The sequence below is a fragment of the Temnothorax longispinosus genome, chromosome 7, assembly GCF_030848805.1.
Source record: "Temnothorax longispinosus isolate EJ_2023e chromosome 7, Tlon_JGU_v1, whole genome shotgun sequence".
Lineage (NCBI taxonomy): Eukaryota > Metazoa > Arthropoda > Insecta > Hymenoptera > Formicidae > Temnothorax > Temnothorax longispinosus.
In genome coordinates this window covers 7,154,741-7,182,214 of record NC_092364.1, presented here as the reverse complement: position 1 = coordinate 7,182,214, position 27,474 = coordinate 7,154,741, and the positions used below count along the sequence as shown (strand labels likewise).

Sequence of the window (27,474 nt, the reverse complement as noted above, 5' to 3'; positions counted from 1 at the left end):
TTAATTAATTACAGTACCAAACCGATGTCATCCGCGCGCGAGACAGCTTCTCCGCTGATCCGTTGTCTCTTTCTCTCTCTCTCTCTCTCTCTCTCTCTCTCTCTCTCTCTCTCTCTCTCTCTCTCTCTCTCTCTCTCTCTCTCTCTCTCTCTCTCTCTCTCTCCCCCCCCTTCTCTCTCTCTCTCCCTCCCTCTGTCTCTTCTTTTCTTTCACTGCGCGCCCGAGCATCGTTTATCTCTTTTTCCAGCTTTTTTTCCGTGCTCACCGGGTACACGCGAGAGAGGCCAGTCGCCAGTCACCGACGGACGGCGCGGCGGCGCGACGGCGGCCACGATCCGGTAAGGTCCGTCCGTATAACGTTTGTTACCATTGCTCGTTTAAATAATCTCGAAACATGCGTCCACGGACGAGAGAGTGAGAGAGAGAGAAAGAGAGAGAGAGAGGGAGAGCGGGGAGAGAGGCCCCGCGCGCTCGTGCGCGGTCACGGATGGCTTTACGATCGGCCCTCGTCGTTAATTAAGAGCTTGTAATTATTTAGTGGTGGACGCTAGCGCACCCCCGCCGGCATCGGCGCGGCCTGGGCTCTCTCCGTCGGCCAAAGAGAGAGACTTGATTTACATTCCTGCGAAGAATGCGTCGGCCTCGCCTTCCTTCGCTCTATTTTCTTTTTCTACTCTCACAACACCCCCGCGCTCCCTCTCTCTCTCCCTCTCGCACGCCAGCTACGTTCGCCGCAGAACTCGCTCATCGCTGGGCCTCTCCGTCGCTCTTTCCATCACGGGCCGCTCATATCATTTTCGTTTTTCTTACCGTCCCTTGAACCCTCTCGTCGGCTCCTATTTCGCAAACCTGTGACCGTCGCATCGCGTTGCCTCGGTGACACGATTTTGAGACCGAGATGGACTTCCGAAGCGAAATGCTACCGTGAAAAGTATTTTATATTGAATAAGATATAAAATTATATAAAGAATGAGATGTAAATAATATGAAGAATGAATAAAGATGATTCCTAAAACACCTAATTTTTTGAAAAAAGATTTTTCTATAATATTTCTAGAAAAACTTATGTCGCTCGTAGAAGAAAGAATTAATTCACGAACGAATGTTTTATTGAATACACTTTCTTTTACACGAATCGATAACATTTCTAATCTTCAAAATTTCCAAAATCTTAAAAGTTCTCCTGATGTTTACATCATGAAAGCAAGCAAAGATTAAATGTGAAAAGTTTTGATGCCGATTTAATTCTTATTGCTATTTGTTTTCCACCACTAAAGTGTATTCTGTCATTTTTAGCAGAGATGGAGATTTTTCGAATAAGAATATGTATCACGATCATTGTGTTTCATAAGATTAGCACAAGAAATATTGTATCTTAACTTAATTAGAATCTAGAAAAGCATGTAAACGTCAGTGTAGATACGTGTGGAAAGTAAGGACACCGGGATACACCAATGCGTTAACACATGACAGATGATGTTACGAGCGGCACGAGATGCGTGTATCAATCGATTTATGAATTCCTGTCGCGTTCGAGGTTTCCATGTTATATTTTTTATACGATTTTTATTATATATATTTTTTTATCGTGAGATATATCGATCAAGAGCATCGTGTTTATTATAAATCGAGCGTGTTTCACTCTACGGAACGGAATTCAAACACGATCATGAGGCAAAAATGTCGCAACAATGCGCGATATATTGTAGAAAAGCGGAAATTATTTCCATAATGTGGAAAATTATATAATCCGATATTTGTAAAACGTATGACGGTTATAGATTATAGTGAAACAAGTGATAAAACACAGTTACTTCTGTGAAATTTAATTGCGGTCGATGAATACTGGGTGCTCGAACGTTAGTAGAGCACGGCGTGATATTGCAGGCTTAAAAACAGTGTCACACTACGACATATTCCGCATCCTTAATTATTAACGTGCCATTTGCATTTTTCAGTAAATACCATGTCAGATGGGCCGGTTTTTGTGTTTCGCAGAGCGGAAACCCCTTCGCTGTCGTTTGTTTCGCATTTCCGTAAAGCAGTAACGGACGAGAGTCGAAGGAGCGTTTCTATTTTCACATTTCTACCTTCAAATTGCTCCGGGGATAAAATTCAAAGGTAATGACGTAATAAGTTAGCGGATACTCTTCTACGTGCTCTCCGTATATCTACACAGATGTGGAAAACGGTTAACGTGTAGCAACAGCAGCGGATTATAGAGAGTTGTCTTCAGCTATTTCTCGTTTGGTTCTCGCGAGATTTTGCAACCGTCTTTTTCCGACGACGCAATCTGAAGTGCATACTTTTGCGTATCTGTGATGCAGGAGAGGACTATGAAGAAATATAAAACAATTCACGTTTTTACCTTGGAGTAAGCATAATAATATTACATCGTATGGTATCAATATCTTAATAATAAGAAAAAATTAATATCATCAAACAATGAGCTAAAAGATAGAGTTAAACAAATTAGATTCAACGCGTAGGACAAGAGAAGAATTAAGTAGCCAGACATTATGCATTTAAAAAAGTGATAAAAAGCTCGTCTCTCTCGTAAGGCCCGGGTTCGCGGGCATGGCGAGATTTTGGTTTTGCGAGGTGAGAAGAAGAGAGAGAAAAAAGAAGAAGGAGGAAGAGGATGTCACACGGATGCCTCATGTTATCGATCGTACGTGCCGTATCCTTGCGCGCCGTGACAAACGAGCGGCGCGCCGCGTCACGAGGAGGGCCGCGCTCGCTCGCTCGCCCGTCGAACTTGAAAATCGTTCTCGCGATATTTCAGTGTCACAGCGGAGGCAGGTACCGAGGGTACCGTCGCGGGTGCCCCACCGGTGGTACGTCCGAGCACCGGTACCGTGGCGCAGGGCCACGGCCGGGCCGTTCCCCAACGAAATAAATCCGGTCCGGTGCGGACACCGGGCGGAGCCGCGACGGAAACACGATTCGGTCGCGATCAAAGGGTCCTCCTACAAATTGAAACAAATCAGCCGGGTAATAATAATTAATCCGTGATCGCGCGTTAATAATTCTCGTCCGACCCCGCGACTAGTCTCGACTATACTCCTCCGTTGCGATACGATCGTATTTTGCGACCGGCATCCCGACGCCGACGTCTTGTCAGCGCGAAAACTGACGCAATTTGCGTGTTTCGACACGGATCTATTGGATTATAATTCACGTAATTGCTGCCGTCTTCCTTGCTGTTGATCTATATTGTAACGGAATGTGATAGACACCTTGGTAATATGAATTATCAATCGAATTGGAAATTATTAATTAAAAGACAATATTTCGACCTACTTAAATGCTTGTAATAATCTATGAAAAAATATATGTACCTATATAGATAAAAATATATAACGTTTAACGTCTCAACATCTATGGGTTAAAGATGAACTATTGTTCAAGTGAAGATAAGAAAACTTCACACATGGAAAAGGATCTCCATAGACATAGACTCCATATCGTATTGTGAGCTATATGAGAAAATAAGTACTTTTATTTACTTCTGTCAGATGCTTCTATGAAAAAAGATGATAAAACGTTTCAGAGTCCAAGAGCTACTTTTTTTTCTAATAGTTACACAAAGAGATAGTAAATTTAGACATCTTTGTAATAAATATTAAATAAAAAAGCTATTATACAAAATATTTGAAAAGAAGAGAAAAAGAGAGAAAGAAGAAGGAGAAATAGAGAGAGAGAGAGAGAGAGAGAGAGAGAGAGAGAGAGAGAGATGCGCGCATAAACAATAAATTTCAAACACTCGCACACTTACCCAGACAGACACACCGTAACATAGGTACGCGATGGAATATCGCGGCCTCGAAGTTGAGCTCTCAATTACACCAGAGAATTATGAAGCTGCGGTGTTTGACCGATTCAGGCCCCTCCCCGCCTCTCCCTCTCTCGGAACCCTCTTGCGATTCTTTGTGATATCCTTCCTTACGTTATTCCTCTCGGGCCAAGAAACGGGGTGAAAGGCGAAAGTGCTCCGGGGCAGCCCGATTGTGTCTTCATTAGCGACTATTAATTGTCAAAATGTGCCACATAATTCAGTTCGCGCGCGCAACGCCCGCTCTCTCGTTCGGATCGCGCGCGCGCGAGGCCCCGCCGTATATATTTAAGCTTAACGTGCTCAATTGATTCTCGCAGAGAAGCAGAGAGGTAAGAGGGAGAGAAGGGCCCCGGGGCCCTAATCCCTCGGTGAATCATTCGCGGATATCTACGGGGAAACGTAGCGATTGGTGCAGCGGCGCCGAGACGCCGCCGACGTTCCGAGGGAACGCGCGCAGCTCGTCGGACGCGGGTAATTGCTAATGGGTAATTAATTCCGGGATAAAGACGGGGCGACTCGGCTCTTGACCCCCTTCGACGCAGGTACGCTACGATTCTCACGGGAGACAACGCGGCGGAAGGCGAGCTTGGAACGACGAAAGATCATGGTAGTCTAAAGTAAAGGTCGAATCGTAATTTGCAGCGAACTGTATGGTATAATAAGAGACGAAGAAAGGGTTGAAAATTTACTGTTTCGCAATAAATAAATCGATAGAGATGAAATTAGAAAGATGTCCTAAGAATGAATGTATATATTCATTCGTAGAGACGTCTAAGAATGAATGTAGGGGAATTGTGTCTAATATCGCACTCCATTTTTAAAAACCAAAATTTTGACTAAAAACTCCTACATAAGAATGTAACTAAACCGCATTATTTTGTTCTAGGATTATCGTAATATAATCTTCATATATGGCATAAATGTGCTCAAAGTTTACTTTAACTATCTTTTGTGAAGGAAAACAGAAAAAGTGGCATTTTTTGACATAAAAAAAGTCATATCTCTACTTAATCAAGGTACTAAGATTCACATTAATTTCATCATATATATTTCATTGCATATAAATTATACTATAATCCGCATAAGGACATTTGGATCGGCATCGGGTCTATCCAATCTTTGACCGACTTGTGGACAGTAGAGACAGATCCTTTCCATGACCGACTTGTGGACACTAGATCGAATTAATTGTACACGAATGAAATTAGCGGCGTTACCGGCGTCTGCGAGAAATGAAAAGGATCCACACGAAGATAGGAATGTAAGCGAGTGTCGGTTTTATCTTCTAATAACGATGTAATGACTTAGTTTCTCCGTTAATTATTTAATTTCAACGACCAAGGTTATTGTTTTTCTTACACTGATGAAGGCCATATTTAGGGCCGAAACGTTTGTTTATGTATTGTTTATAATATAATAATTTTAGCACAAAGATCTTGCTTGTTCGCCAGCCCTCTCATTTAAATTAATAAAAATAAGAGAGAAAAAAGGCTATTAGGGTCGGACGCGGTTCTTGGTGCGTGGAATCAGTTTATTCGTCTTCTTGAAGTACATTGAAAAATATGAACGTTTCGGCTCATTTTTGAGCCATTCTCAGCATTAACAAGCAATTTGCCGCACGTTCCCCATATCAACTGGCGAACTTACAGACTCGAATTAACGTGGACCAAATGATCCTTATCTGTAATTTTTTAAAAATAATTAGATGAAATAAGAACGAAAAAGCTTTATAGACTCACCAAAAGGTCAAAGTGAACGTGGGGCATGAAGCCGTATACCATACAAATAGGGACTTATCCGTCCCATCCACACGTTACACAGCAATGAAATGACAAAATTTGAAAAGAAGAAGCGTGTCACAAGTCAAAACATCGGTAACGTTTTACATAGATAGTTGTGTCTATAAGATAATATATTGTTATGATATCGGATCCAGAGTATACCAGTGACAACGCCAGAACTCGACACGTCACCAAGTTTAGTTAACCAGTAAGAAGCGTTCATGGGCATAGTTTACAATTGATTTAAAACAGCTATATATGCGTGATGTAAAAATTTGGTGTCATTTTGCAAATTAATACTATTTCTCTGTAATTTTATATGAGTCATTTCCGAGACTAATCTTCTTGATAAATATCTTTCTTTATCCAGAATTTCCACGTTCTCCCAATCAAATTCGTGATCCAAATTTAATCTATGTTCCGTGATGACAGATTGTGTCGTGGTATTTCTGTGAATGTGGTTACGATACTCTGAAATTCGCGTTTTTAATTGCCTCTTCGTCTGGCCTACATATAATGCGTCACAATTTTTGCAGGATATTTTATAAACCACATTTTTATTAGATTGAGTTGGGAGAACGTCTTTTTGTACTTTGATAAATTTATTAAGTTTGTTTAAGCTGAAGAAAGACAGGTTGACATTATGCTCTTTAAGGGGATCCTGCAGCCGTAGGATTTACCGACATTATCGTTAATCGATGGATCTTTTAATTGGCTTGACAGAATTGCAAGTTTTTGGTCTAGAATTAAAGTCCACACAAAAATCTAGAGTGGAAAACGCAATTTTATATCAAAAGCATCAAAAAATTACAAATATTACTTATTGGGGCACATACACAACTGTCACCTGACGACAATATTTGCTTAAAACAAAAATGCTACTGTTTATACGTACATAATGTTTATCATCCACCCTTGGGAAAACATGTAGGAATAATATCGTGTAAGTAGAAGTAAGATTCAATGCGTACAAAAAAAGATCCATCTAATAATTATTTTAGTAATGCAAATACGGATGCAGGATGACAAGAAGAGCAGCAACAGTAGTTGCCGGATCTTGCGTAAGATGGCGAGCAATCGAAAAAAGGACAGATGTCATTTCGTTAGACAAAGACAGATATAGGGAAAACAAAATTAGAAAGGTTGACATTATCGACATCGAGGAAGTTCGCCAGTCACTGCAGGATCCCCTTAACAACTCTTTTAAAATCTTCCGAAATGCCCTGAACATATGGGACAGTGAACCGTACGCCGCGCGCCGTTCCTCTTCGCTTAGAGGTTCGTCCTGTCTGCAAGTGCGTTTGTTGAGTAAAGATTTAATTCTCGTGTTGATAGTGTTAAATTAATAAAAAAAGTGTCCCTAGTATCGCATTCTTATATATTTTTTGTTAAAAATACAATAATGACACATAATATATGCTGGAAATAGAAACAATTCGAAATAGGGCACGTAAGGTTAGTAAAGGTATCCCCTTTTAAAGAATTAAGAAAGTCCATGAGGTTTCACGGACTATAGAGTGGGGTGATGTGATCAGTATCCGGCCTGGCAGATTTACTCTCGGAAAAAGATCTTGTTACTTATTGGACAGGAGGCTGAGAGAGCTTCAGAGATATCCTAGAGGCAGATCAGTTACGAAAAATGGGCGGTATAATGAACATTCCTAGAGGGCGGAATTATAGGAATACTACAAGGAGAAAACATAACCGATTAAGGTATCACAATAATAATTAGCAACAAATATCTCTAATTTAGAAATAAAATTAGATACAATATCACATGTCTTCACACAGAAATTCGTTCTTAGTACGTATCTTTTTTGCTGTATTAATAACGGAAGACACCTCTTTCAAATTTTCGAAACCTCGTTGAAACTATGAACTGTCAGGCGATATTAAGCGTGTAGTTCCCCTATTCGATACAAAATCTTAAGTTACACTCACCACTTACATTTATACAATTATTAACATTGCATAAAAATTGTAATTTAAGATTGTAAGAATAAAGTTCGCTTCGATCGCATTTAATTGCAATAACTGGAACGTTAAGGAGGAAAGAGAAACATTTCCACTTCCAACGTACCTATGTCTTTGATTTTTAAACTTTCAAACTTTTGTAATTTTTGTAACTCTCTAATGAGTTATAAATGAGATCGATCGATTATTCATTTTAAGCGTCCGTGTTGGTAATAACTTTTTTTTTCTTAAACGGTCTCGTGTGATCGATAATTTGCTTTCCCGAGGCGCCGGCCGGTGCGCCGTGGGGCCGCTTCATTACACCTACCGGTACGCCAAAAAATTACGCACGATAATGTAAATGACGGCAAGATTTATTCGTGTCCAGGGACAAGCAAGATTTACGAGAAAATGGCCGTTCGAAACACGCGTCATACGACAGAAGGAGGGGTAACGTATTGCCGTCGACGTCGCGTTCCACGTGCAATTTTTTTGTCGGCGCTCGTTGCCTTTCTGCCCGTCTACTTCATCCTCATATCATCACGGAAGCGTCTTTCTGATCCACCGAGAGATACGCGCGAAAGTATACGAGCATGCTCCCTTTCGGAGTCACGTAAGTCGCGATCTTTTAATACCTCAAACGCTAACAAGAACTACGGACGCACGATTTCCCGCGCGCGGGCTGCGCACATACTGTACTTAATTACTGCCCATTTTCCGATGCAACCTGTGTACTTTGTGTTCTTATATAACTGCCACATTCTAAACCTTTGACAAAACGAGAGCAGAAACGTAAAATCTGTTCTCGTCATATACGTTGTTTTCATTTTTTATATTTTTTAAAACATACAATTTTGCTATTTTTTATTTATAAATTTAATGATTGATTTATAAAATAATTTTTTTTTCAAGAAAGACAACAGAATTTTAAATATCTTGACGTGTGGCAACTTGATTTATGTTTAATTAAAAGCCGGTTTTTATTATATTATATTTTAATATCAAGCAAATATGATCAGTATATATATTATTCTTCATATTTTGAAATTTAATGAATAAATGAGTAATTTTCTTCTTCTAGTTGTACCATTAAACAATTTTTACCATTCTCCTGTGTTTATAGATAAATGAAGTATAATATCACCAATAAACCATCTTATTTCCGAGCAGTATAACTCGACATTTTTAAATCGCATTTTATACGCGAATTGTTACAATCTTCAGTAAAGCTTTGCGTTTTGATTCATCTTAACGTCACTTAATTATTTCTGATCCACCATGCGATTACGCGTGTATAGCTTTGTGCCGCATAATCCAGATACCTCGTACAAATAATTCATCACCGCACCGGAGTGACGCCGCGTATCGTGCGTTCGAGTACTTTTCGAGTCCTAAATCACACACGACGACATTTCACGCGCCGGACGACAATTAATACGCGATCGCGGCTACAGATACGTAAACGACGTAATGGCGAGATACAATTCACCGTCGTCTTTTGCGGCTATTAGGCGCGCGTTATCATCCGAGAGAAAAAAGTTTTTCATATACCGCACGGCGGAATCGCGCGCACGAGAGAGAGAGAGAGAGAGAGAGAGAGAGAGAGAGAGAGATTTAGCAACACTGAAGTTTCTCGCCGTGTGCTGTTATTATTTCTTATAAATTGCATCTTTACTGCGCCTCTAACAGACGCGCGGCACTATTAGACTCTCTCTGATGGATTTCATCTCGTACGCGGTTGCGTTTATGCAAATTACACGTACTGGCCGCCGGGCACGAGCGGGGCCAATCCGTTATCGCTTTATTACTATCATTACTATTTATATTTAATATCCTTACGGTGTGCCGTAATTAAACTTGTCATCTCTGCGAGATTAATCTTCAACGCGCCAAACCGCATTTTGCGCCAGATATAATTGACGTTTCCCCTACAATGTTCTGCGTTGCTGTAATTAATAACATCTCGGAAAAAGAGAAATGGAAATTATACTTTGTCGAATTAAAATAAGAGAGAGAGAGAGAAAGATCTATATAGCTATACAGTTTAATGTTAAAATTCCGAAAAGCTCCTAATTATCTTTAATTGCATCATCCACCGAGCAAAATTAAAATCGAGATCTCAGAATATAAAATAATATACATTATACATGGAAAAGTCGCTTTATCCCGAATAAGGCAGTCTACCTCGGCTCAAGGTCTCTCTTTTCCTTCTCTCGCCTCCCTCTTTCTCTCCCTCTTCATTTTTTTCTCTCCATTCCTACTTTCCTCTGCCTCGCTCCCTTCGCTCTCGCGGGCGATAAGCACCCTTTGACCTTTCAGTTAAGTTATTACTTTTATCCGGCGTGGGTCACGGGGCATAAAGGCTCGTTGAGCATCGAATCGACTCTATCAGTCCAATTAAGCCGGCGTGCCGGCCGCGCGAACAATCGCGAAACCGCGCCTCGATTCCTTAAGCCCACGACCACCTAACGGGCCAGCCCTTGTACACCCCCGGCGGCTCTCGCCGCGAGTCTTGTGTCGCAATCTTTTTTATATTTCTCGCGTGAGATATGGAACTAAAATACTAAAAAGAACCCGGCGGTGTCGGCGGAGACCGCGGCACAGACCGCTCGCTGAATTACATTGTGGGTCGACTCAGCGCTGTCATTACGCGGTTTTTCCCTCACTGCGAGACCAACGTAGGCCGCTGCCTGCCTAGGTCTTCAACCGGGCTTTCTCGAGCTGGGTTATGGGGGCGTGTAATCGCGTCGTCCAAAACGCCCCGTCGCGATTACGTCGACTTGAATGCAGCGCGACGAGAGCGCGCTCGCGAGAGCTCTCGCGCGCGGTCATCGAGTCGGGAAATCATCGCGCGACCGTCGCCGCGTCGCGTGCGTCCGCCGCGAATACGGCCGCGCGGTCACGGTTGAGCGGACGAGGGTTTTTACATTAGGATCTCGTGAGCGAGATTTCCCTACGAAGGTTGCGGATGGACGTGAGCTACGAATAAGCGACCGAAACTCGAGGACCTTCAGCGCGAGAATGAGATATTGATTTTTGATATTCGTAAGGTCCCATGTATTTTGGATTTTTAAGTAAAACAAATCTGATAAAGATTATTTACTACGTTTAGATACCTCGTTCTTATATCGAACTTTTCAAACTTAAATCGTGAAAGATGAGTGTCTCATAAATATATTTATCATATCTTCACTCGCTTTTAACGTGAGAGCTGGACATTAATTAACTGCAATTTTATTAAAAAATAAATTTTCATCATATGTTTGTTAATAAAAACATTTTTCTTAATAAACATTGCAAGTTTTTTTTCGCTTACTAATAAATTAATAAATTAATTTTGCAATACTTATTTTGATGTAAATACAAATGATAATCTTTAAAAAGAGATAAAACGTTTTGAATGGATAAGACAGTATATTGTGTGGGGATAGCACTAAAGAAATATAAATGTATTTCCAGGCTATCGTATAAAGACGATCACGTATAGCATGTAGCGTTCGATGGGGTGCTTTTCATAACGTTACCCAATGCTTCCTTATGTATGGCACATCTGCTTATGGACGAGTGCGCTGTTAGCTTCGCGTGCATTTGCTCGCGTTTCTACGAGCACCCGCACCGAGGTAGATTATTCTCATTACGGATGCGGATGAATGATCTCCGTAACGGGACGGGGTGCGTTTTATAAAAATCATGAATAATGATTGGGAAATATCTTTCCCGGATTTAACGAGATCAGAGATTATCGAAAGATACAATAATAGAAATTAATATTTATACCCTGGCTGAGGTAATATTTTTCGCTTTACATTTATTTAGATGCATATAACATCAAAAATTAAATCGAATCGATTTAATTAGGAGAAGGAAGGATTTTACCACTCCAACCGGAGCTGTGTTTCAAGTCTGACAAATTTAGTCGGCGCGCAGTCATGGTTGGAAAATATGTAAAATAAAAATAAAAACTTTTTCGCGCATCACATTTACCGCGCTTGGTTCTTAGTTAGCCCGTTTTCTATATTCATTAATATTTATATACACACATGTATATGTATTGCAGATACTTGTAAGCACTAGCGGATGCTGACGTCGATAATATGAGAGGAGTTTCGGCAAAATTATTTGATTTGATATTTTTTTTAGTATCACGCTTAGCTTTTATTTTTGATCCTGCTTCAACGTTTAATGCATTTTTTTCTTAGATTTTTTAAACAAATTCAATAAAACTGATTTCTTTTATTTAGAAGAGGGGTTTACTCCCCCCCCTCTCCCTAGGATCCGCCAGTGCTTGGAAGATATAATTCTTAGGAAGAAATACATTGCTAAATAAAATATATATTGCAATGTAAAACACATAAACGATAAGTATGGTGGAGAGAGGGGAAGAAATGGGCTATTAATCATGCGAAGAAATTTTGTAATGTCATTCCTTGTCACGTTAAGTAATTCCCGCCACAAAAGATAGAAGGCAAGATTCGCCTGGTGTACATAATAACTGTGTACGAGAATCAACTAATGTAAAACAAATACTGCAAACACCGTGATTGAAAACGCAATCGTACTACAATCGAAGATAAAGAGAAAAAAAAACAGAAGAAAAATCGTATAACGAGACGACCATTTTCCTCGAACGTGTAGCTTCGTGCGAAGTCATCGTCCTTGTTTTTCTTAATATATTGTACGTATATACGGTACCGTTGCGTGCATTGTTATGTCTCAATGGATACTCGTGCACACGAAAGTTGGCGTAATAATTCGAGCTTGTTAAAGAATACGAATGAAAGGCCTTTCAATATAATTTCCAACGCGTGTTCCGTAAGATCCGTTTACGAACAACGTTGTAAAATACTATCACGATTATCAGAAAATCTGCGCCACGAAGGTAAGAAACGTAAAACACGAGTGCGCGTGAATAATCAATAAATCATGAGAATTGAACTACCGGTGCGATTCTGTGGATAAGAAGACGAATTATATCGTAAGATTCATCCCCGCTTTTCTATTTTCAAGTCGAAATATAGCATTAGTTTTGAATATATAAAGTAAACTTATTATAACGATTAAGATAAGGTTTAAATACATTAGAAAGAAGATCAAATGTAGTATTAATTATTAAATTAATGTAAAAGTACAATATTTGATGAAGCTGAATTATATTATAAATATTATTTTTTATAAGGCATATTTTGTTAACTATTTTTTAGCACACACTTATGACACGTTTCTAGTTGATAAACTTTATCTAATATGTCTTCGAATTATAATTTTTTCTGTTAATATACACCATCGCATTTATTTTATAAAAATTGGCCATAAATAGCAGAAAGTATCAAAGTAATAATAATAATAATCTGATATGTGAAATTAAAAGATAGATTAATTTCTATCAATATATAAATTTTTTTTCATACATCTTAAAGCAATATAAAACTGCAGCGCACTTTTTTCCCACAATCACATTCGCGCGGATTTCTGCAAGAAGTTGAATGACTTCCGTCATTCCCAACGAAACCGGGGTGGATGATTTCCGTTCGGTGATTTCGAACGCATACATACGCGCATATGTGCGCATATCGTGAGGGGTATTTAGGAGGAAATCTAGAACGCGTTCATATAACAAACCGCTTCTTGGTTCTTTTTTTTGTTGTCTCGGATATGCGGTCATCGAGTCAGAAAATCATCGTCCGCTATTTTCTGCAATTCATACTCAACGGCGTTCGCGTGCGCCCCGTATAGAGAGTCATCGGCTCGGGAAATCATCATCCGTCATTTTTTACAATGTATGCACATTGCACTCGCGTGCGTGCCCGGGGTCCCTCTCTCGGTGTGTACCGAAGGGGCTCGAGTGACGGTATTATGCCGGGTAGTCGAGCACCTATCCCCCGTATAGATGGATGATTCTTTAATGCGCTCTCGCGTGGACGGCCGACGATAACGCGATCGAATTTATTTTTTCTTGAAATACGGAGAACGTAATGTATGCCCTGTCTCAAACGTCTCACGCGTCTTCCGTCCATCTGGAATCCATAGATTCCAGAACTCAAATTATAAAATAAAATTTTTATAGCGTATTTATAAAATGCTGCATATAAAGAAAATTAATTTTCTTTTCTATGATTCTTCAATCATATTTATAATTAAATTGGTAAAAAATTATAAAAAATGATTTTTACTCGACCCAACCAGCCATATTTATTAATTGTAACATTCACATTGTGATTGAAAGATTTACACAAAGAAGAACCACAACCAATGTTACAATTGATAAATGCATGTAGCTGGATCGAGTGAAAGCCATTTTTATTAATTATTTACTGGCAAAGTTAAGTTTCTGATTTGTCAATAAATTATGTTTAAACACACATTGGTCAATTATTTATCATTCTTATCTCTTATAGTTTCAATGCGGAGACACGCAGCAGTAAGGAGTACTCATGCGACCGATTTCATACGTTTCGATCGCGCCGACGATTTGGCGAGTTTGAGAAATTAAAGATCCATCGACACCTCACGCCGTCATTAAATCTCGGCGATTTCGAAACGATCGAAACGCGACGGATGGACGTGCCGTTGAGAGCGCGCCGATGTATCGGCATGAATATAGCGTAAAATCTGTTTCTACACTGTGTACACAATTCTCTCGCGTGGAACCAATAGCCCACGCCGGGGCTGTGGTTACACACAGCCGCTTTATCATTAAGGGGAAACCTCGGTGTTCGAGCGGGAGCTCGAAGTATTCAAATGATCGTGCGCGCGCGGGAACGCCGGTAGCAATCGAATGTGCAACAGTGTGGATCGTGGCCGCGCAATTAGATTCGGTCTGCACGGTCGAATCGGGATCGGATGTTCCGTGGTTCCCACACCGCGCGCGGATCCATTCGCCATATACCGAAGAACGCCAGCCGAGGGACGATCCCCTCTCGATACCCGCGATCGGCCGATCGTCGTCGCCGACGGCGGCGATCGAATAAAATCGCCGGAGTTACGTCGCCTTTAACGAGGTCCTGCCCGGCACGATTATCCGGTGTCATAATTAATTAAGGACTTCGTCGGAATTCGGATCTGATGGCATCTCGCTCCCGATAAACGTTTGTTATTCGACAATTCCGCGTTTATTCGAGGTACTCGCGTATATGCAAATCCGCGGCGACTACGGCAGCATGTATACCTACGGTACCGGCTCGGATTCCGTTCGCAATGAATTAAGATAATTGAAATCGCGATAATTGAGATCTGGCGCACATCGCCGTTTGTGCAGCATCGAGTTGTAAAAAGAACTCGCCGAATCATGCAATATTAAAAGACGTTTCAAGAGCAGGCTCGATTCCTATATAAGGCGCGTTATAACTTGATTTACATTTTTATCGTCCGTCGCATTCATTCGGAACGTCTTTAGCGTCTTTAATATGTTCTCATGTTCTCCATTTTTTTAATTATTAATAAATTATTATAAGTAAACATTTACAAATCTGATAAATTTCGAGCGATGAGTTATCACGAACAAACTCGTGACAACGAATTGAGATTTTTCTGTCCAAACATCAAAAGAGAGAAAATCAATCACTAATAATAAGCCGAGCCGAGCAACGTCGCGAGCGTGTTGTCCGTCAGCGTCGATGACCTACTGCTACTACTGAAAAATGCATGCCGGCCGTCAGTCCTGGTGAATGGGGTACATTGTCTCGCGAAAGGGATGATGCCTTGAGCAAACGTGACACGTACGGTGAACTTGACTTGACAGCGTTGGCGTGATTGCCGCGTGTTGGGTGTGGACACACGTTGACTGAACATAAACTAACAGCGAGGGTGAATTATGTCTAGAATTACTTTGCAATAAGGGGGACTTGGGGGGGACAAATGCGCAAGCATCCTCGATCTATAAATACGTCGACGATTTCTGCCTTTGAGATACACGTAGGTGATTTTTTTAAAAGCCATCGGATTCGTCGGCAGAGATTTGCGCGTCGAGTTCTGACGGAATTTTTTGACGGGAAAATATTTTTAAGGCATTCGATTTCGGAAACAGTATTTTGGAAGAGTCGATATATTTTAATTATATTATTATCTGTACTAACAATTGTGTGTGAAAATTGAATTCCGCTTGAAAATGTTAAGTAATTTAGATGTAGAAATATGAATAAATTTATAACATTGTATTACAGTATACTTATTATTCTGAATATAAATCTAAGGACTCTTTTATGCGGTATATCTGTGTCTCCTCTTCTCTTTGCTAAATTGATACGACAGTTGTCTAAATTATAAATTCAATCATACCTGATGGAAGCCAAGATAACTCTCTATGCTATGGGTCGCGAAAAACACTTCCCCGTCGCAAGTCAGTATTAGCAGGAACCCGTTCAGTGCCTGGAACAAAAAATCGATCTGTTAATTAATTCAATTACGAATGTATGCGAGAGCAACGATATTAATACAAATTAATAAATTTGAAATCAAACATTAATACGCTTTTTTTATTTCGTAAAAATATTATATTGCTGATAATCGCGATAATAGGCGGAACTGATTCCGCCTGACTCGATCGTCTCTCAAACTAAAACACGTAAACTCGTCCGGAATTGAACGTAATCGGGCTTGAGACTGCTCCGTTTGCATCAGGTCGAAGCTCAAGAGGCTAATTCGTGGCGCGGATAAGTTAGGGGCACTGCAAAATACAGGTTCAGACGTTGTTAGACGTACGCGGGAGCGCACCCCGCGCGAATAGAGCGGCGGCACGAGAACGAAAGGGTACGTTGCCTTTTCGAAACCGAAGGTAGCCAGTAGCGTTTTGCGGCGGCGGCAGCGGCATCGGTCGGAAATGTTCCGGAAAGTTTTCTCATTTGTCTGCCGACTCGATACCCAGCAAATACCAAACGAGCTTGCACAACTCGAGTGTTCACCTCAAAGCCCAAAATACCTGTTATTCTCATAGCTCTCTCACGAGAGGGAAATAAAAATATACCTTTACGATATTCAACCAATAGACATTGAAGTTGAGAATCGACTGATATCACAAACACGATAAATATAACAAAAATGATAATGTCAATTAAAAAATAAGTGTAACAAAACTTATCTAATAGAAGTTAATGAAAGCTTGAAGAAACAAAAAATAAGATGTCCTTAAAACAATATCTTGCGCTGTCGAATCTACAGATTATAAATCTTCAAATTATTATAAGGTAATATCAAATGCAATTAAGTTGCATTTAAAATGAAGTACTGAGCAAAAGAGAATCTGTTCGATAATTGATTATAGCCCAATAATTTTTCTAGCACAATGATAGTAGAATTTCCTGAAAAAGGGCAAACTTTGGAGCGAGTAAATCTTGGAGAACAAAGGCTACCGGTATACCGATAAGAATAATTCAAGTAAATCACGTAATCCGGCGTGGCACACACGATTAAGCTTTCCGAAATACAGAGGCAATTTCGAGCCGCCACGCGAGAGAGAATAGTGCGGCGGCACGAAAACGGAAGGGTGCGTTACCTTTCGGAAAGCGGAGGGCGGCGAGCGCGTTGTTTCTCGCCGGGAACGCGCTCTGAAAACGCCCCGCCTGGGGAAAGTTTTCCCATTTATCGGCGGTCCCGATACCGGCAAATACCAAACGAGCCCTCGCCTCGGCGCAACGAAGCTGAATGCCGGCGCATCGAAGCCGAAAATATCTGTTCCAGTTTTAGCAGTCCTCGGCCCCGCCGCCCTACCGCCGCGTCGGTTCGTAAGCGGGGTAGGAAACCATTTAAAGCCTCGTCCGCTTTCCGCCGTATTCCGCGAGCTAAATGTGTATTGTTTTGTTTTATTTCGTGGCGGCGGTGCCAGGTACGCCACAGACCGCGGAAACTTATTGTTCTGAAATATGGCGAGGAGCGCGCCGATATCGGCTGAGCGTAGGAAGAAGGTGCACCCCGATCTGGCAGGCTTACTAATTTATTCTCTTGATAAAGTTTTTACTGCAACATTTTTATTTTAATTGAATACTCGATTACGATGACGTACATACGTGCAAATAATAGCCTCCCACAATGCTAAGACAAACCTCGACAAAACCTAGTTTAAATAAAAAAGATAGTTAAATTATAGTAAAAAGAATTTAAGGTTTTAGAATGTTTTATAGATTGTAATAATAATTTTTTTTGTTTAAAGCAGGTTGCTCTCTGTGCTATCCTTATCTTTTCGTCTCGCAATTTTAATACATAAATCGTAGTAGTGTAGGGTAGACCGGGGCACGTTGTCACATCGGCTTTATTTAAAAAACTAATAACCACAGGGCAGCACCCGTCATTCCCAAAATGTGTTAGTGTATGCCCATCTTTGGTGTGTTTACAGTGTTGAGATTGCTCCAGCCGTGTTGACGTAAAATCAACTTGAAAGTTTTTTGCGACCGTAAGTAAAATTTTATTGTCTAATATTCAACGTACTGGACATGAAGCTTATGTTTTTTCAGAATAGACCTTTATATTATCTTAAAGTATGTACTTTTACCTACCGCGTGCAAAACCTAACTTTATGAATATCTCAAACGTGTCGGCCATGAGGCTGTTTGAAGTAAAAAAATGCCCTCGGGGCACGTTGTCACGAATTTGATGGGAATCTATTGCGAATCTTCGGATGACGATAACGAGTAAAAATATTTTATGTTTAATCACCGACATGATTATAAAAGAAAAAATGTGTATCAATAAGTTGCGCATTCGAGTGGAATTCGTGTATTTAGATTAAGACGAAAACTTCGTGCTTTTTGTACTTTTTTGAAATAAAATAAATGTTTCTGTAAAGGATTTTACTTTTTTACATTGCAGCGCACTATAATATATTGATATTTACGTTGAATACAGTTTGGATAACATTTTGCATGCAATTACATTTGATGTGACAACGTGCCCCGGTCACGTGCTCGTAAATTTACGATAATTGCAGATATTTCGCGGCTTCTTAATCTTAATCCATAGCTTCTGACAATCTCGCAAAGAACGATCGCGGACTTTGTAATATCTCATTATTGCCAGGGTAAAATAAGGGCCTTGGCACATAGAAAAACTTAAGCAGTAAAACTTAAGCAGTAAGAAATCAACGATATGGATTCGCTACCGCTTAGGGCCGTGCCTTAAGTTCTTAACCGTGATTGGCTGATTTGCTTACTGCTTGAGTTTTACTGCTTAAGTTTTTCTATGTGCCACGGCCTTAAGGGTTGTATTTTTCAGAAAGGAAGTTAAATAATTATCATGGTAATTGCACAATTTAAATTGAGATGTAAATAGATTTCGAATTGATCTCTTTGGATAAAACAAGGTGTTACGATAAAAAAATATTGTCATTTCAAGATGAAACAAAACTCACGTCTCTCTCATTTAATAATGTCTCATTTAATAATATAATTGGTGAAATTGCAATTTTTATTTCTAGCAATATTAGGTACTAGCTTCCTACGATAAGTTATACTTCTTGTAAGAAACACTTAAACATCAAGAAGACGTAATTAAATAAGCTTCTTTTCTAATTAGATCAAAGTATAAAATTTTATAACATTGCTACTTTTTGTACAAGAATTTATAATATTATTTTACGCGAGATAGTGCAATGTCTAATTGCAAATATCTTTACCGGGAAATCTAATGAAAAATACAAAGACTCGTTCTCTTCTCGGTCACTCATTCGCACGTCAAGTGTGCAACCCTTCGCAGCCCTTATGATTAAATATGTCACTGTGTCAAACTCTCGGTTTCATTTTCTCACCGCGGAAACAGGCGCCCCGATTCCGTCCCGCGATAGCGTGGCATACAAAATGGCACGCGTTTCCGTGCGATCGCATGCGCGGATGCTGCGTTTCGATTGGTTAATCCGCAGGGTGGGCTCCTGCGTTGCGTCAATACGGATGTGCGCGCGAGAGCAGGGGGGGGGAGTGAGCCTCGGGGCTCACGAACTCACGACCCTCTCTGCTTCACCCCACACTGTACCACTCCGCGTACGGACACGAGCTATAATAGGATTTTCTTCTGTGTACTTCCCCCCTTTTCCCGTCCCTTTGAAATGGCCGACGTAGCTATTCCGCGGAAGGCATCATCCCGCGAGACTCGTTCGTCGTTACTACTATAATTGCATTGTTTGGGGAAGTAATCGAGTTTTCTCGATCGCCCGACGGAGTCTTCACGATTATGATACTATACTCGCTTTGTCCAGTTGCCATGTGTTTCATGCCAAAATAAAAACACGAGTAATATTTAGGTGACCAATACGTCTCTTGAAGTAAATTGCATTGCAAACGCAATGCGCGTTAGCACAAATCCATTTTTTTTACAGATAAACATTTATAGAAATAATTTAGGACAGGATATCTTCAGGATCTTCGGAGGATATTTTTCAGATTAATGTATAATCGAAATGTAAAATCGAATTTATTCGCAACGTGTCGACTGTAGTTGAGCCTATATATTAACCGTGTGTCAATTAATTTCACAGCAATTTCCCATGAACGTCTATTGAAGCTTGAAGCCGATTCGAGGAACGCCGTTTCGGTTTCTTGAACTCGGGAGCGCGATCGGCCGAGATTCCGCAATCTATGCATACCAGCGTATCCGATCGTGCTCCGGAGGCTCGCGTCCGTCCGTGCCCGTGACTCCCGAGGCTCGCATGAGGAAAGAAAATGGAAAGATTTCGTGCGTAAAGTATTATTGGCGACCCGCTAATGCGGGAGAGTCAAGGTGAGGATGAAGGGGTATTAGAAGTTCACGCTTGGACGAAACACGCGAGTGAGCCCGCGCGTGGCACGCGACTGATTCGCCGGGCGGCACACGCGAGAAATAGAAAACCACGTACGTGTGTGTCTTTTTCGCCTGCCTTTCTTCTCTCTTTTTCCTCCTCACGGAGAGAAACGCCGCGCGTTTTCCGTAATGCTGAATTTAATATCAAATTTGATGCCGCGACGAGTTGCTTTTCTGCATTATTCTTCAGAAAGACACTTCGTAAAGTTTTTCAGTCTTGCATTTATACAATATATTATAGCAATCTCGAGCGAGCGAAACAACAGCCATCGCATATTATATCGCACGTGGCGTGTAATAAAATTAGATGGGGAAAGTAAAATCGTTAGAGAGTGAAATGCAGATCGTCACGCATTTAGATTATTTCAATTAAGGGCGATTGCGGTATTGTACCAGTATTTTATTCATGAAACGAAGTTTTCGATGGTCATAAGTTACATTATTGCTGAAACATATTCAGATTACAGATACGCGTGTACGCAGTATATATATTTTATGCAACACGTGCATGGAAAGTGCCCCATTACGCACGCTACGCGTGCGTGATAGACCACTTTCCAGGCACTTGCAACATAAAATAGGGTGTGTAAGCCGTGCGTAAAGATGAAAATTCCCGGGTGCGGAGTTTACGCAGGCCTCGCCTTCGGCTCGTGCGTAAACTCCGCACCCGGAAATTTTCATCTTACAGCACTTGTTACACAAATAACTATTTATTTGTTTTTAGCGTGATACCTGGGATCATATTAATTCTTTCCGCGGGAAAAGCGCTGGACACTGGCTCACAGTGTAGAGGATAAACATGCGATATCGCAAAAGTGCAAAACTTGCGGAGCCATGCATTTTAATTCAGTTGCCGCGGTAGAATCGAAACGCGTGTCTTTAATCAGCTGTTAAGCTACAAAGTATTATAGAATGGAATTCACGTGACGCAAGACGAGGCGCGGGGAAAAAAGATACATATACCTACGGTGAAAGAGAGAGAGAGAGAGAGAGAGAGAGAGAGAGAGAGAGAGAGAAGCGAGAAGTCGTTCGCGTTTAGAGATCAATAAGGGTGTCGAAGATAAGCCGTCGCCGCTGAATACGGGCTGAGCGTTAACGCGTTCGTGCCGGAGCGGATTTTCATGGCTTTTCATTTCCATACGCAACAACGGGTCATACGGCTCGCTGCTCCGCGCTCGTTGCATGCGCTATTATCGTTATGATCGCGTACACCGTCTTACTCCGCTCTCGGTTAGCCGATTAAAAGAAATCGCATCCGAATTAGCCTGGTTTTCTGCCTGTGTTCTTCCTCCTCCTCCCCCTCCTCTCTCTCTCTCTCTCTCTTTCTCTTCTGGTTTGGTTTTATCTCGGTTTAGGCCACCTCGCTCCGTTCCGTTATCGGGCGACTAATTGCGTCGCGGGCGAGCACGCGACCGACCCGACGACGAAACTGGATCAGCGCGCTAATGCCGATCCGTCGTGGAATTTCGCCGACGCTGTCAACCGCGCTTAGCAATAATTCCGATAAAATGTAGATCACAGTGGTTATACCCCAAAGCTATACCTAGCTACCGTTTAGCTCGGTTCGAAGGAGCTAAGTAGTCGGGTGGCAACACTAACAATTTACGTTGCTACCATATATTAAGAAAAAGTCCATCAAATCAAACATTGAAGACGCAAATAGACAAGTAAAATCTTATTCACCGTTAAATATTAAAAGATGAAATTTAAACCAATACTTGAGTTAAATAACATTTTGTTATTTTTAATTATTAGTATATTTGTCGAAAATTATTATTTTAACTCAAAATTGTAATATTTTAACTCTATTGGTTTAGTTAAATTAACATTATTTTAGTTAAATTAACATATTGAGTATAGGAGCAGTGAGAGAGACGACCTATAGAAATAGTTAAAAATGACTCAAATTGAGTATAATTTGACCCTACGAATTTAACAGTGTTCATCGAAAATTTAAATCCTCCTAAAGATATACAGATATAAAATCTCCGACTTTTGGTAGCGGAAATGCGTTTCGTTGAAAGATATTTTCAGAGACGCTGTGCGCATATAAACGTTCGTTTCCGAAAACCTATGTCCGTCGGCTGCGACAGCTCATCATCATCTGCTGCAGCTTCGCCATCGTTCATGCGTACGATAAGCGCAAGAGGGCTTCCTGTTCGTCACGGCACGCACTCCGAAACGGGACGATAACTTTGTAAATTCACCCGGCTTGTAATTCATTGGTCGCTCTTACACGTCCAGAGCGCGTGACGGACGCCCTTCGGACCCTCCGTTAATTAAGCTCTTCGGCATCGTATCCTGTTAGGACCGTTAAACGACGAGGTAAATATCTCCCTTTCCTCAAATTGCACGATCGCGAATATGCATATACCGGCAACCATCTTGGGCATCTTGTAACTGGTAGCTACAAACAAAACCGTGTTATCAGATGGTAAACGTGACTACACTTTTCTCTCTCTCTCTCTCTCTCTCTCTCTCGCTCTCTCTCTCTCTCTCTCTCTCTCTCTCTCTCTTTTTTCTGGAAAATATAATGCAAGCAATTGTTGTATAATTGAATCGTGGACGCATGCAACAATTTTTTAGGAACAAACGTTTGATTGAATGAAATTCATATTGCGATATAGACTTAGAAATAATAACCGTATAATAACTATTTTTTACGACACGTCGGATTATCCATCGATATCGCAAGATAATTTTATTATCTGGTCCTAATTGGTAAATAATTTCTGTTTATTTTATGCGTGTAAAACAAATAATGATAAGAATTATTTTATATAATAATAAGAAAGATCGGAATTTTAATACATCCGTATGGTATTTTTATTAGCGTTGATGCAACGGTGAACAATAAAATGAAAGAAATACGGGAACATCATAACTTTTAACTTTCTAAAAATCTAGTCAACTTTATAAATCTCAAAGCAAATATTTTTCAATAATAAGATATACCGAAATACAATTTTACTTACGTTTCCGAAAAGTTGCTGTACAATGAAGTAAAATAAACTAGAAAGCTACGGCCCCCAAATTTTATCGACGAAATTTCGTCGAGTACGGGGAAACACGTTTTATATCGATCGTCGTATTTCCAAAATCACTAAACGTATCTGAATAAAATCTTACCTACGCGTGCGAGACATCGAGATGCTAAGCTAACCAGATTTATATAGATTTCAACCCTTGATTTCAACCTCCAATCGGTGCGGATCCGCCTGTGAACGCCTCGGTCTAAGATCGAGCTTAAGGTAGGAGCGTACCCGGGCCATACGTAAGGCTTAAGAGAGGGTCGACGTGGTATCTAAGGGAGGAAAGGAGCACGCGATCAATACGGGAAGGACTAGCGGTGCCAGACCAAGGCGAGCCCCGTCGACCACCAACCTAACCCGATATCATCCCATCCCATGCACCCACCCAACCTACAGTTACCTTTGACTCAGCCCTCGTCTCTTTCTGTCTTTCTCACGCGCGCACCCTGACTCATTGCGAGTCACTTTCTGCGAATCGCATTCGCTCTCTCTGTCTGTCTCTCTCTTGCTCTTCCTCTCTCTGCTCGATTTCCGCTCATACTGCTATCGACGTCCTTGACTCCCGATCCGATCGCCCGTTCCAAAAGCATCCCAAGGCTGATATCGTAAAGTTCACCGGGTAGCATCAAACAGGCTCGCACGAGCTACCTAAAGACGGCTGCGAGTGATGCGTTCACTCGGTGAGTATTTCGCAAAGTTGAAACACGAGGCTCTTAGATATTACAAGGTTTTACATGCTTATGCTCTGTACAAGCCAAGTGCGATAAGATCTAGCTTATATAATATTTAAATCTGGTATTAAAATGTCAGACGGTAATAATATTAATATGAGTCAGACCCCTGATGATAGCAGTGATTGTGGAGCACAGAATTATTTTCATAAATTATCGTCTTTAGAACACTTTTTCTCGAACACTTTTGATCATCAACAAGGAATAGAGATATTACGAAAATTGTTATTATCGTTATTACGAAAATTGTGATTATCGCGCTTAAATCGATAAAATATAGTTGTATTACATTCCATTAGTAATTTTTACGTACTTTTATGAAATAAGAAATAGAAATAGGGTAACTCCGGTATTTACGCGCGGGGTTTTACGCCGTAGATGTCAGAAAAAATAGAAAGAATAAAGGTACTTGCTCGCAATTATTCTGTTATGTACCTTTATGCCATATTAGTATTGTGTTGTAATTTTAGTTCTTTACTGTTAATATTAACGAAACTGTCGTGAGTTGAATCGATTTCTCATCGTAGTAAGAAGCGCGGTCTTGTGTTACGACCTACGTAAAATGATTACTGTAGGGAATATAAAGGGTTTAATGGTTATTTCATGATACATAAGTGTAGAGGGATAGTAAATGATGGAATACAGCAAAATACAAGTGCATAGCTCTTGTATTTTTCGTTTAACTTAATATCTCGTATATCCCTCCTGTTTAGGATATACGGCAAGTTAGCATGCGGGATTTATGCCATAGTACAGACACTTTGTAAAACTCGAAATCTCCTATGTGTTCTTTTTCCTTCTTTTTTTGGATCGTATAACAATAATTTTTATTAATGCAACTATCGCTTCTATTTTCTCTTTTTTACATTTTTCAGTTTTATAATTTGTTTAACATTCTTACATCTTAATAAATTTCTTACACACATTTTATAACTTATTATGACAATTTATTGCCTTATTTATAAACATTATTTGTAATTTTTTATAAGACGTATATTTCATTCATGAATGTCATATAACCCACCCCTCTGGGATATATGGCAAAAATGCAAGAGTTTCTAAAAGTTTTTTTTAATAAATACAAAGAATGAATATTTTATATTTCTTTTTTTTTTTAGTAGTAGACAGTATAAAGTTGATATAATTCATTTGCCTTAAACATTGTAAATAGTACTCAATAAACTAAAAGTTTCCCTTAGCTGCGACGTATATACCGGAGTTACCCTATCTTTACAAAAAGAAGCTTGATAATGTCATCGTAAACTTATCAAAAATTCAAATTGCAATATGGATCAAATTACAATATAATAGGTAGTGATACAAATTTTATGGTGTATATGTTATAAAAAGGATTGCTAAGAAGGACTATATCAAGGAATATATCAACAGCGTTGATGTTTCTTCGACGAGAGAAGAATTATTTAAAATATTTAAATGGTAAATAGGCCGAATATTACCTTGTACGCAAAATATATCCGGGGATACGTTTGATATCACTAAACCGGTGCTGTGTAATTGCCAACTGCCACTATCTGCATGGCCCCTCTACTAATTTTAAAGATTAGTAAGCCGCACTGCATTAATGGTTACGCCGCAATTATATAAAGCTCGAATATTCGCCGCGTTCCATAAAACGTAATTGGAGTGGACGACCAAGGTTTCCTACTAACCTACCTACCTTTTTGCATTGCGCGTTTAATACCTCTTAAAATTTATTGTTATGTCTGGATACATTCCGGGCGTGCGATAGAACGACTGGCGCATCCATTCTTTCATTTAGCACGTTTTTTCACCGAATTACGCATTAAATGTCGAAAATATCTGTATGATTGGTATAATGCTGAGTTAAAGCATAACAAAATTATAATTAACGTTAAGACGGAAGTTACCTCTATTCTCTTATTATGGACATTTTATTAATATAATTTTTATCACTGGACCTCTCTTTCTCTCTCTCTCTCTCTCTCTCCCTCTCATCGTTATTAAAATACTAGGTAATACTTTTTTGAAATAAAACCTTCTGTACATTCTGCTGCGCATACTCCACAAGTTTGCAACCGGTGACGTTGAGCAAAAATCGGCGAAGTACGATTCAATTTTGTTAAAATCGAATTTCCAGCGAAATGCAACGTGCGTGATGCAAAATGTCGGCAAAGCACTGCGGATGCATTTATTGTATTCCCAGAATGCAATAAGTATTCCTCAGCAATGCATTACTTTTTCCTTTGTCGCTGCATCGCCGATGGCGGTGAAAGTGTGACGATTATTTAAGAAAGAAAAAAAATAGTTTTGTAGGAATCGACGTTTCTGGTCGTAACTTCCACGCGGGACGCGTAAACGCGGTTCGACTTTTGTGCTGAATCCGATCGATTTAAAGACAGGCCTGTTTATCCCAACCGATGCTTTCCCTTCTGCGTGATGGCCGTTTTAATGCTCGTCGTTGCTCATTTTACGATCGCCTTTTTAACCCTTTCACAGCTTAGCACAGCGGCAACCTTAATTAAGCGCAGGATGTGAAATCTTATTTTCTCCCGACTTTCCACGTGCTTAACCACGTTATCAATAATCGCGATTATTACAATTATTTAATCAACGGGATATTACCGTTTAATGCATCGATAATAAATGTCACCACTTTTACTGGTTTATTATACATTTTCACACGTGTAGAAAGCACACAAGAAATTATAAGAACGTCATGCAATTAAGTAAACTGAACGGCTAAATAAAGAATATATTGTATTCACATAATTTACGTAAATATCTTGGTATAAATTTCTGTTTAAACAGATATTTTTTATAAATAGCTAATGAATTTTTTTTATCTCGAATTTTATTTCTTATAATAATTCCGAAAAAATAAGAATATTTTATTAGACCCATGACGCATTTGAAGAATATATTTGATAGTCACGTTTGATTCAACATGGATGACATTGGGTGTTCGCCAAAACGAACTCATGAGTTTACCCCCCTCTTTGGTACGTATAGTCAACCCGCGAAAAGTCACGGTCAAGAAAGTTAAAAAGTTGAATGGCTCTGCATATACACTGTGTGTGCCGTAACACACATCGTGCACATTCCGTGCCCGTAAAAGTTCGAGTGTGCGGTTACTCGAAGAAATTACCCGCGCCGCTTCGTGGATATTCCAAGTGCGGAAAGAGAACCCCACCTAGTATTTATAGACATGCATGCGAGCAACGATACTTTATCTGAGAGAGAGAGAAAAAAACGCGAAAGAATCATTTAATTATGCCTGATAAGTTATTATTTTACGCTAGTATTGTTTCTTTTATAATTTCTATTTTTTGTTAGAACATAGATTACATACGTTTACCTGCATAAATAAGTTCTAATACAAATTTTATTGACTAATCATTCAT

The 27,474-nt window shown here is 40.0% G+C and overlaps 1 protein-coding gene across 2 annotated transcripts in view; it reads right to left on the bottom strand.

The window, feature by feature from the left end:
* The window catches only part of Ss (aryl hydrocarbon receptor spineless), a 202,071-nt gene that overhangs the window by 17,813 nt on the left and 156,784 nt on the right, over positions 1 to 27,474 (bottom strand). For both annotated transcript variants that reach the window (XM_071783139.1, XM_071783138.1), the window contains exon 4: positions 15,847 to 15,936. In XM_071783139.1, the coding sequence (XP_071639240.1) occupies positions 15,847 to 15,936 (90 nt within the window). The remainder of the gene's footprint in view (positions 1 to 15,846; positions 15,937 to 27,474) is intronic.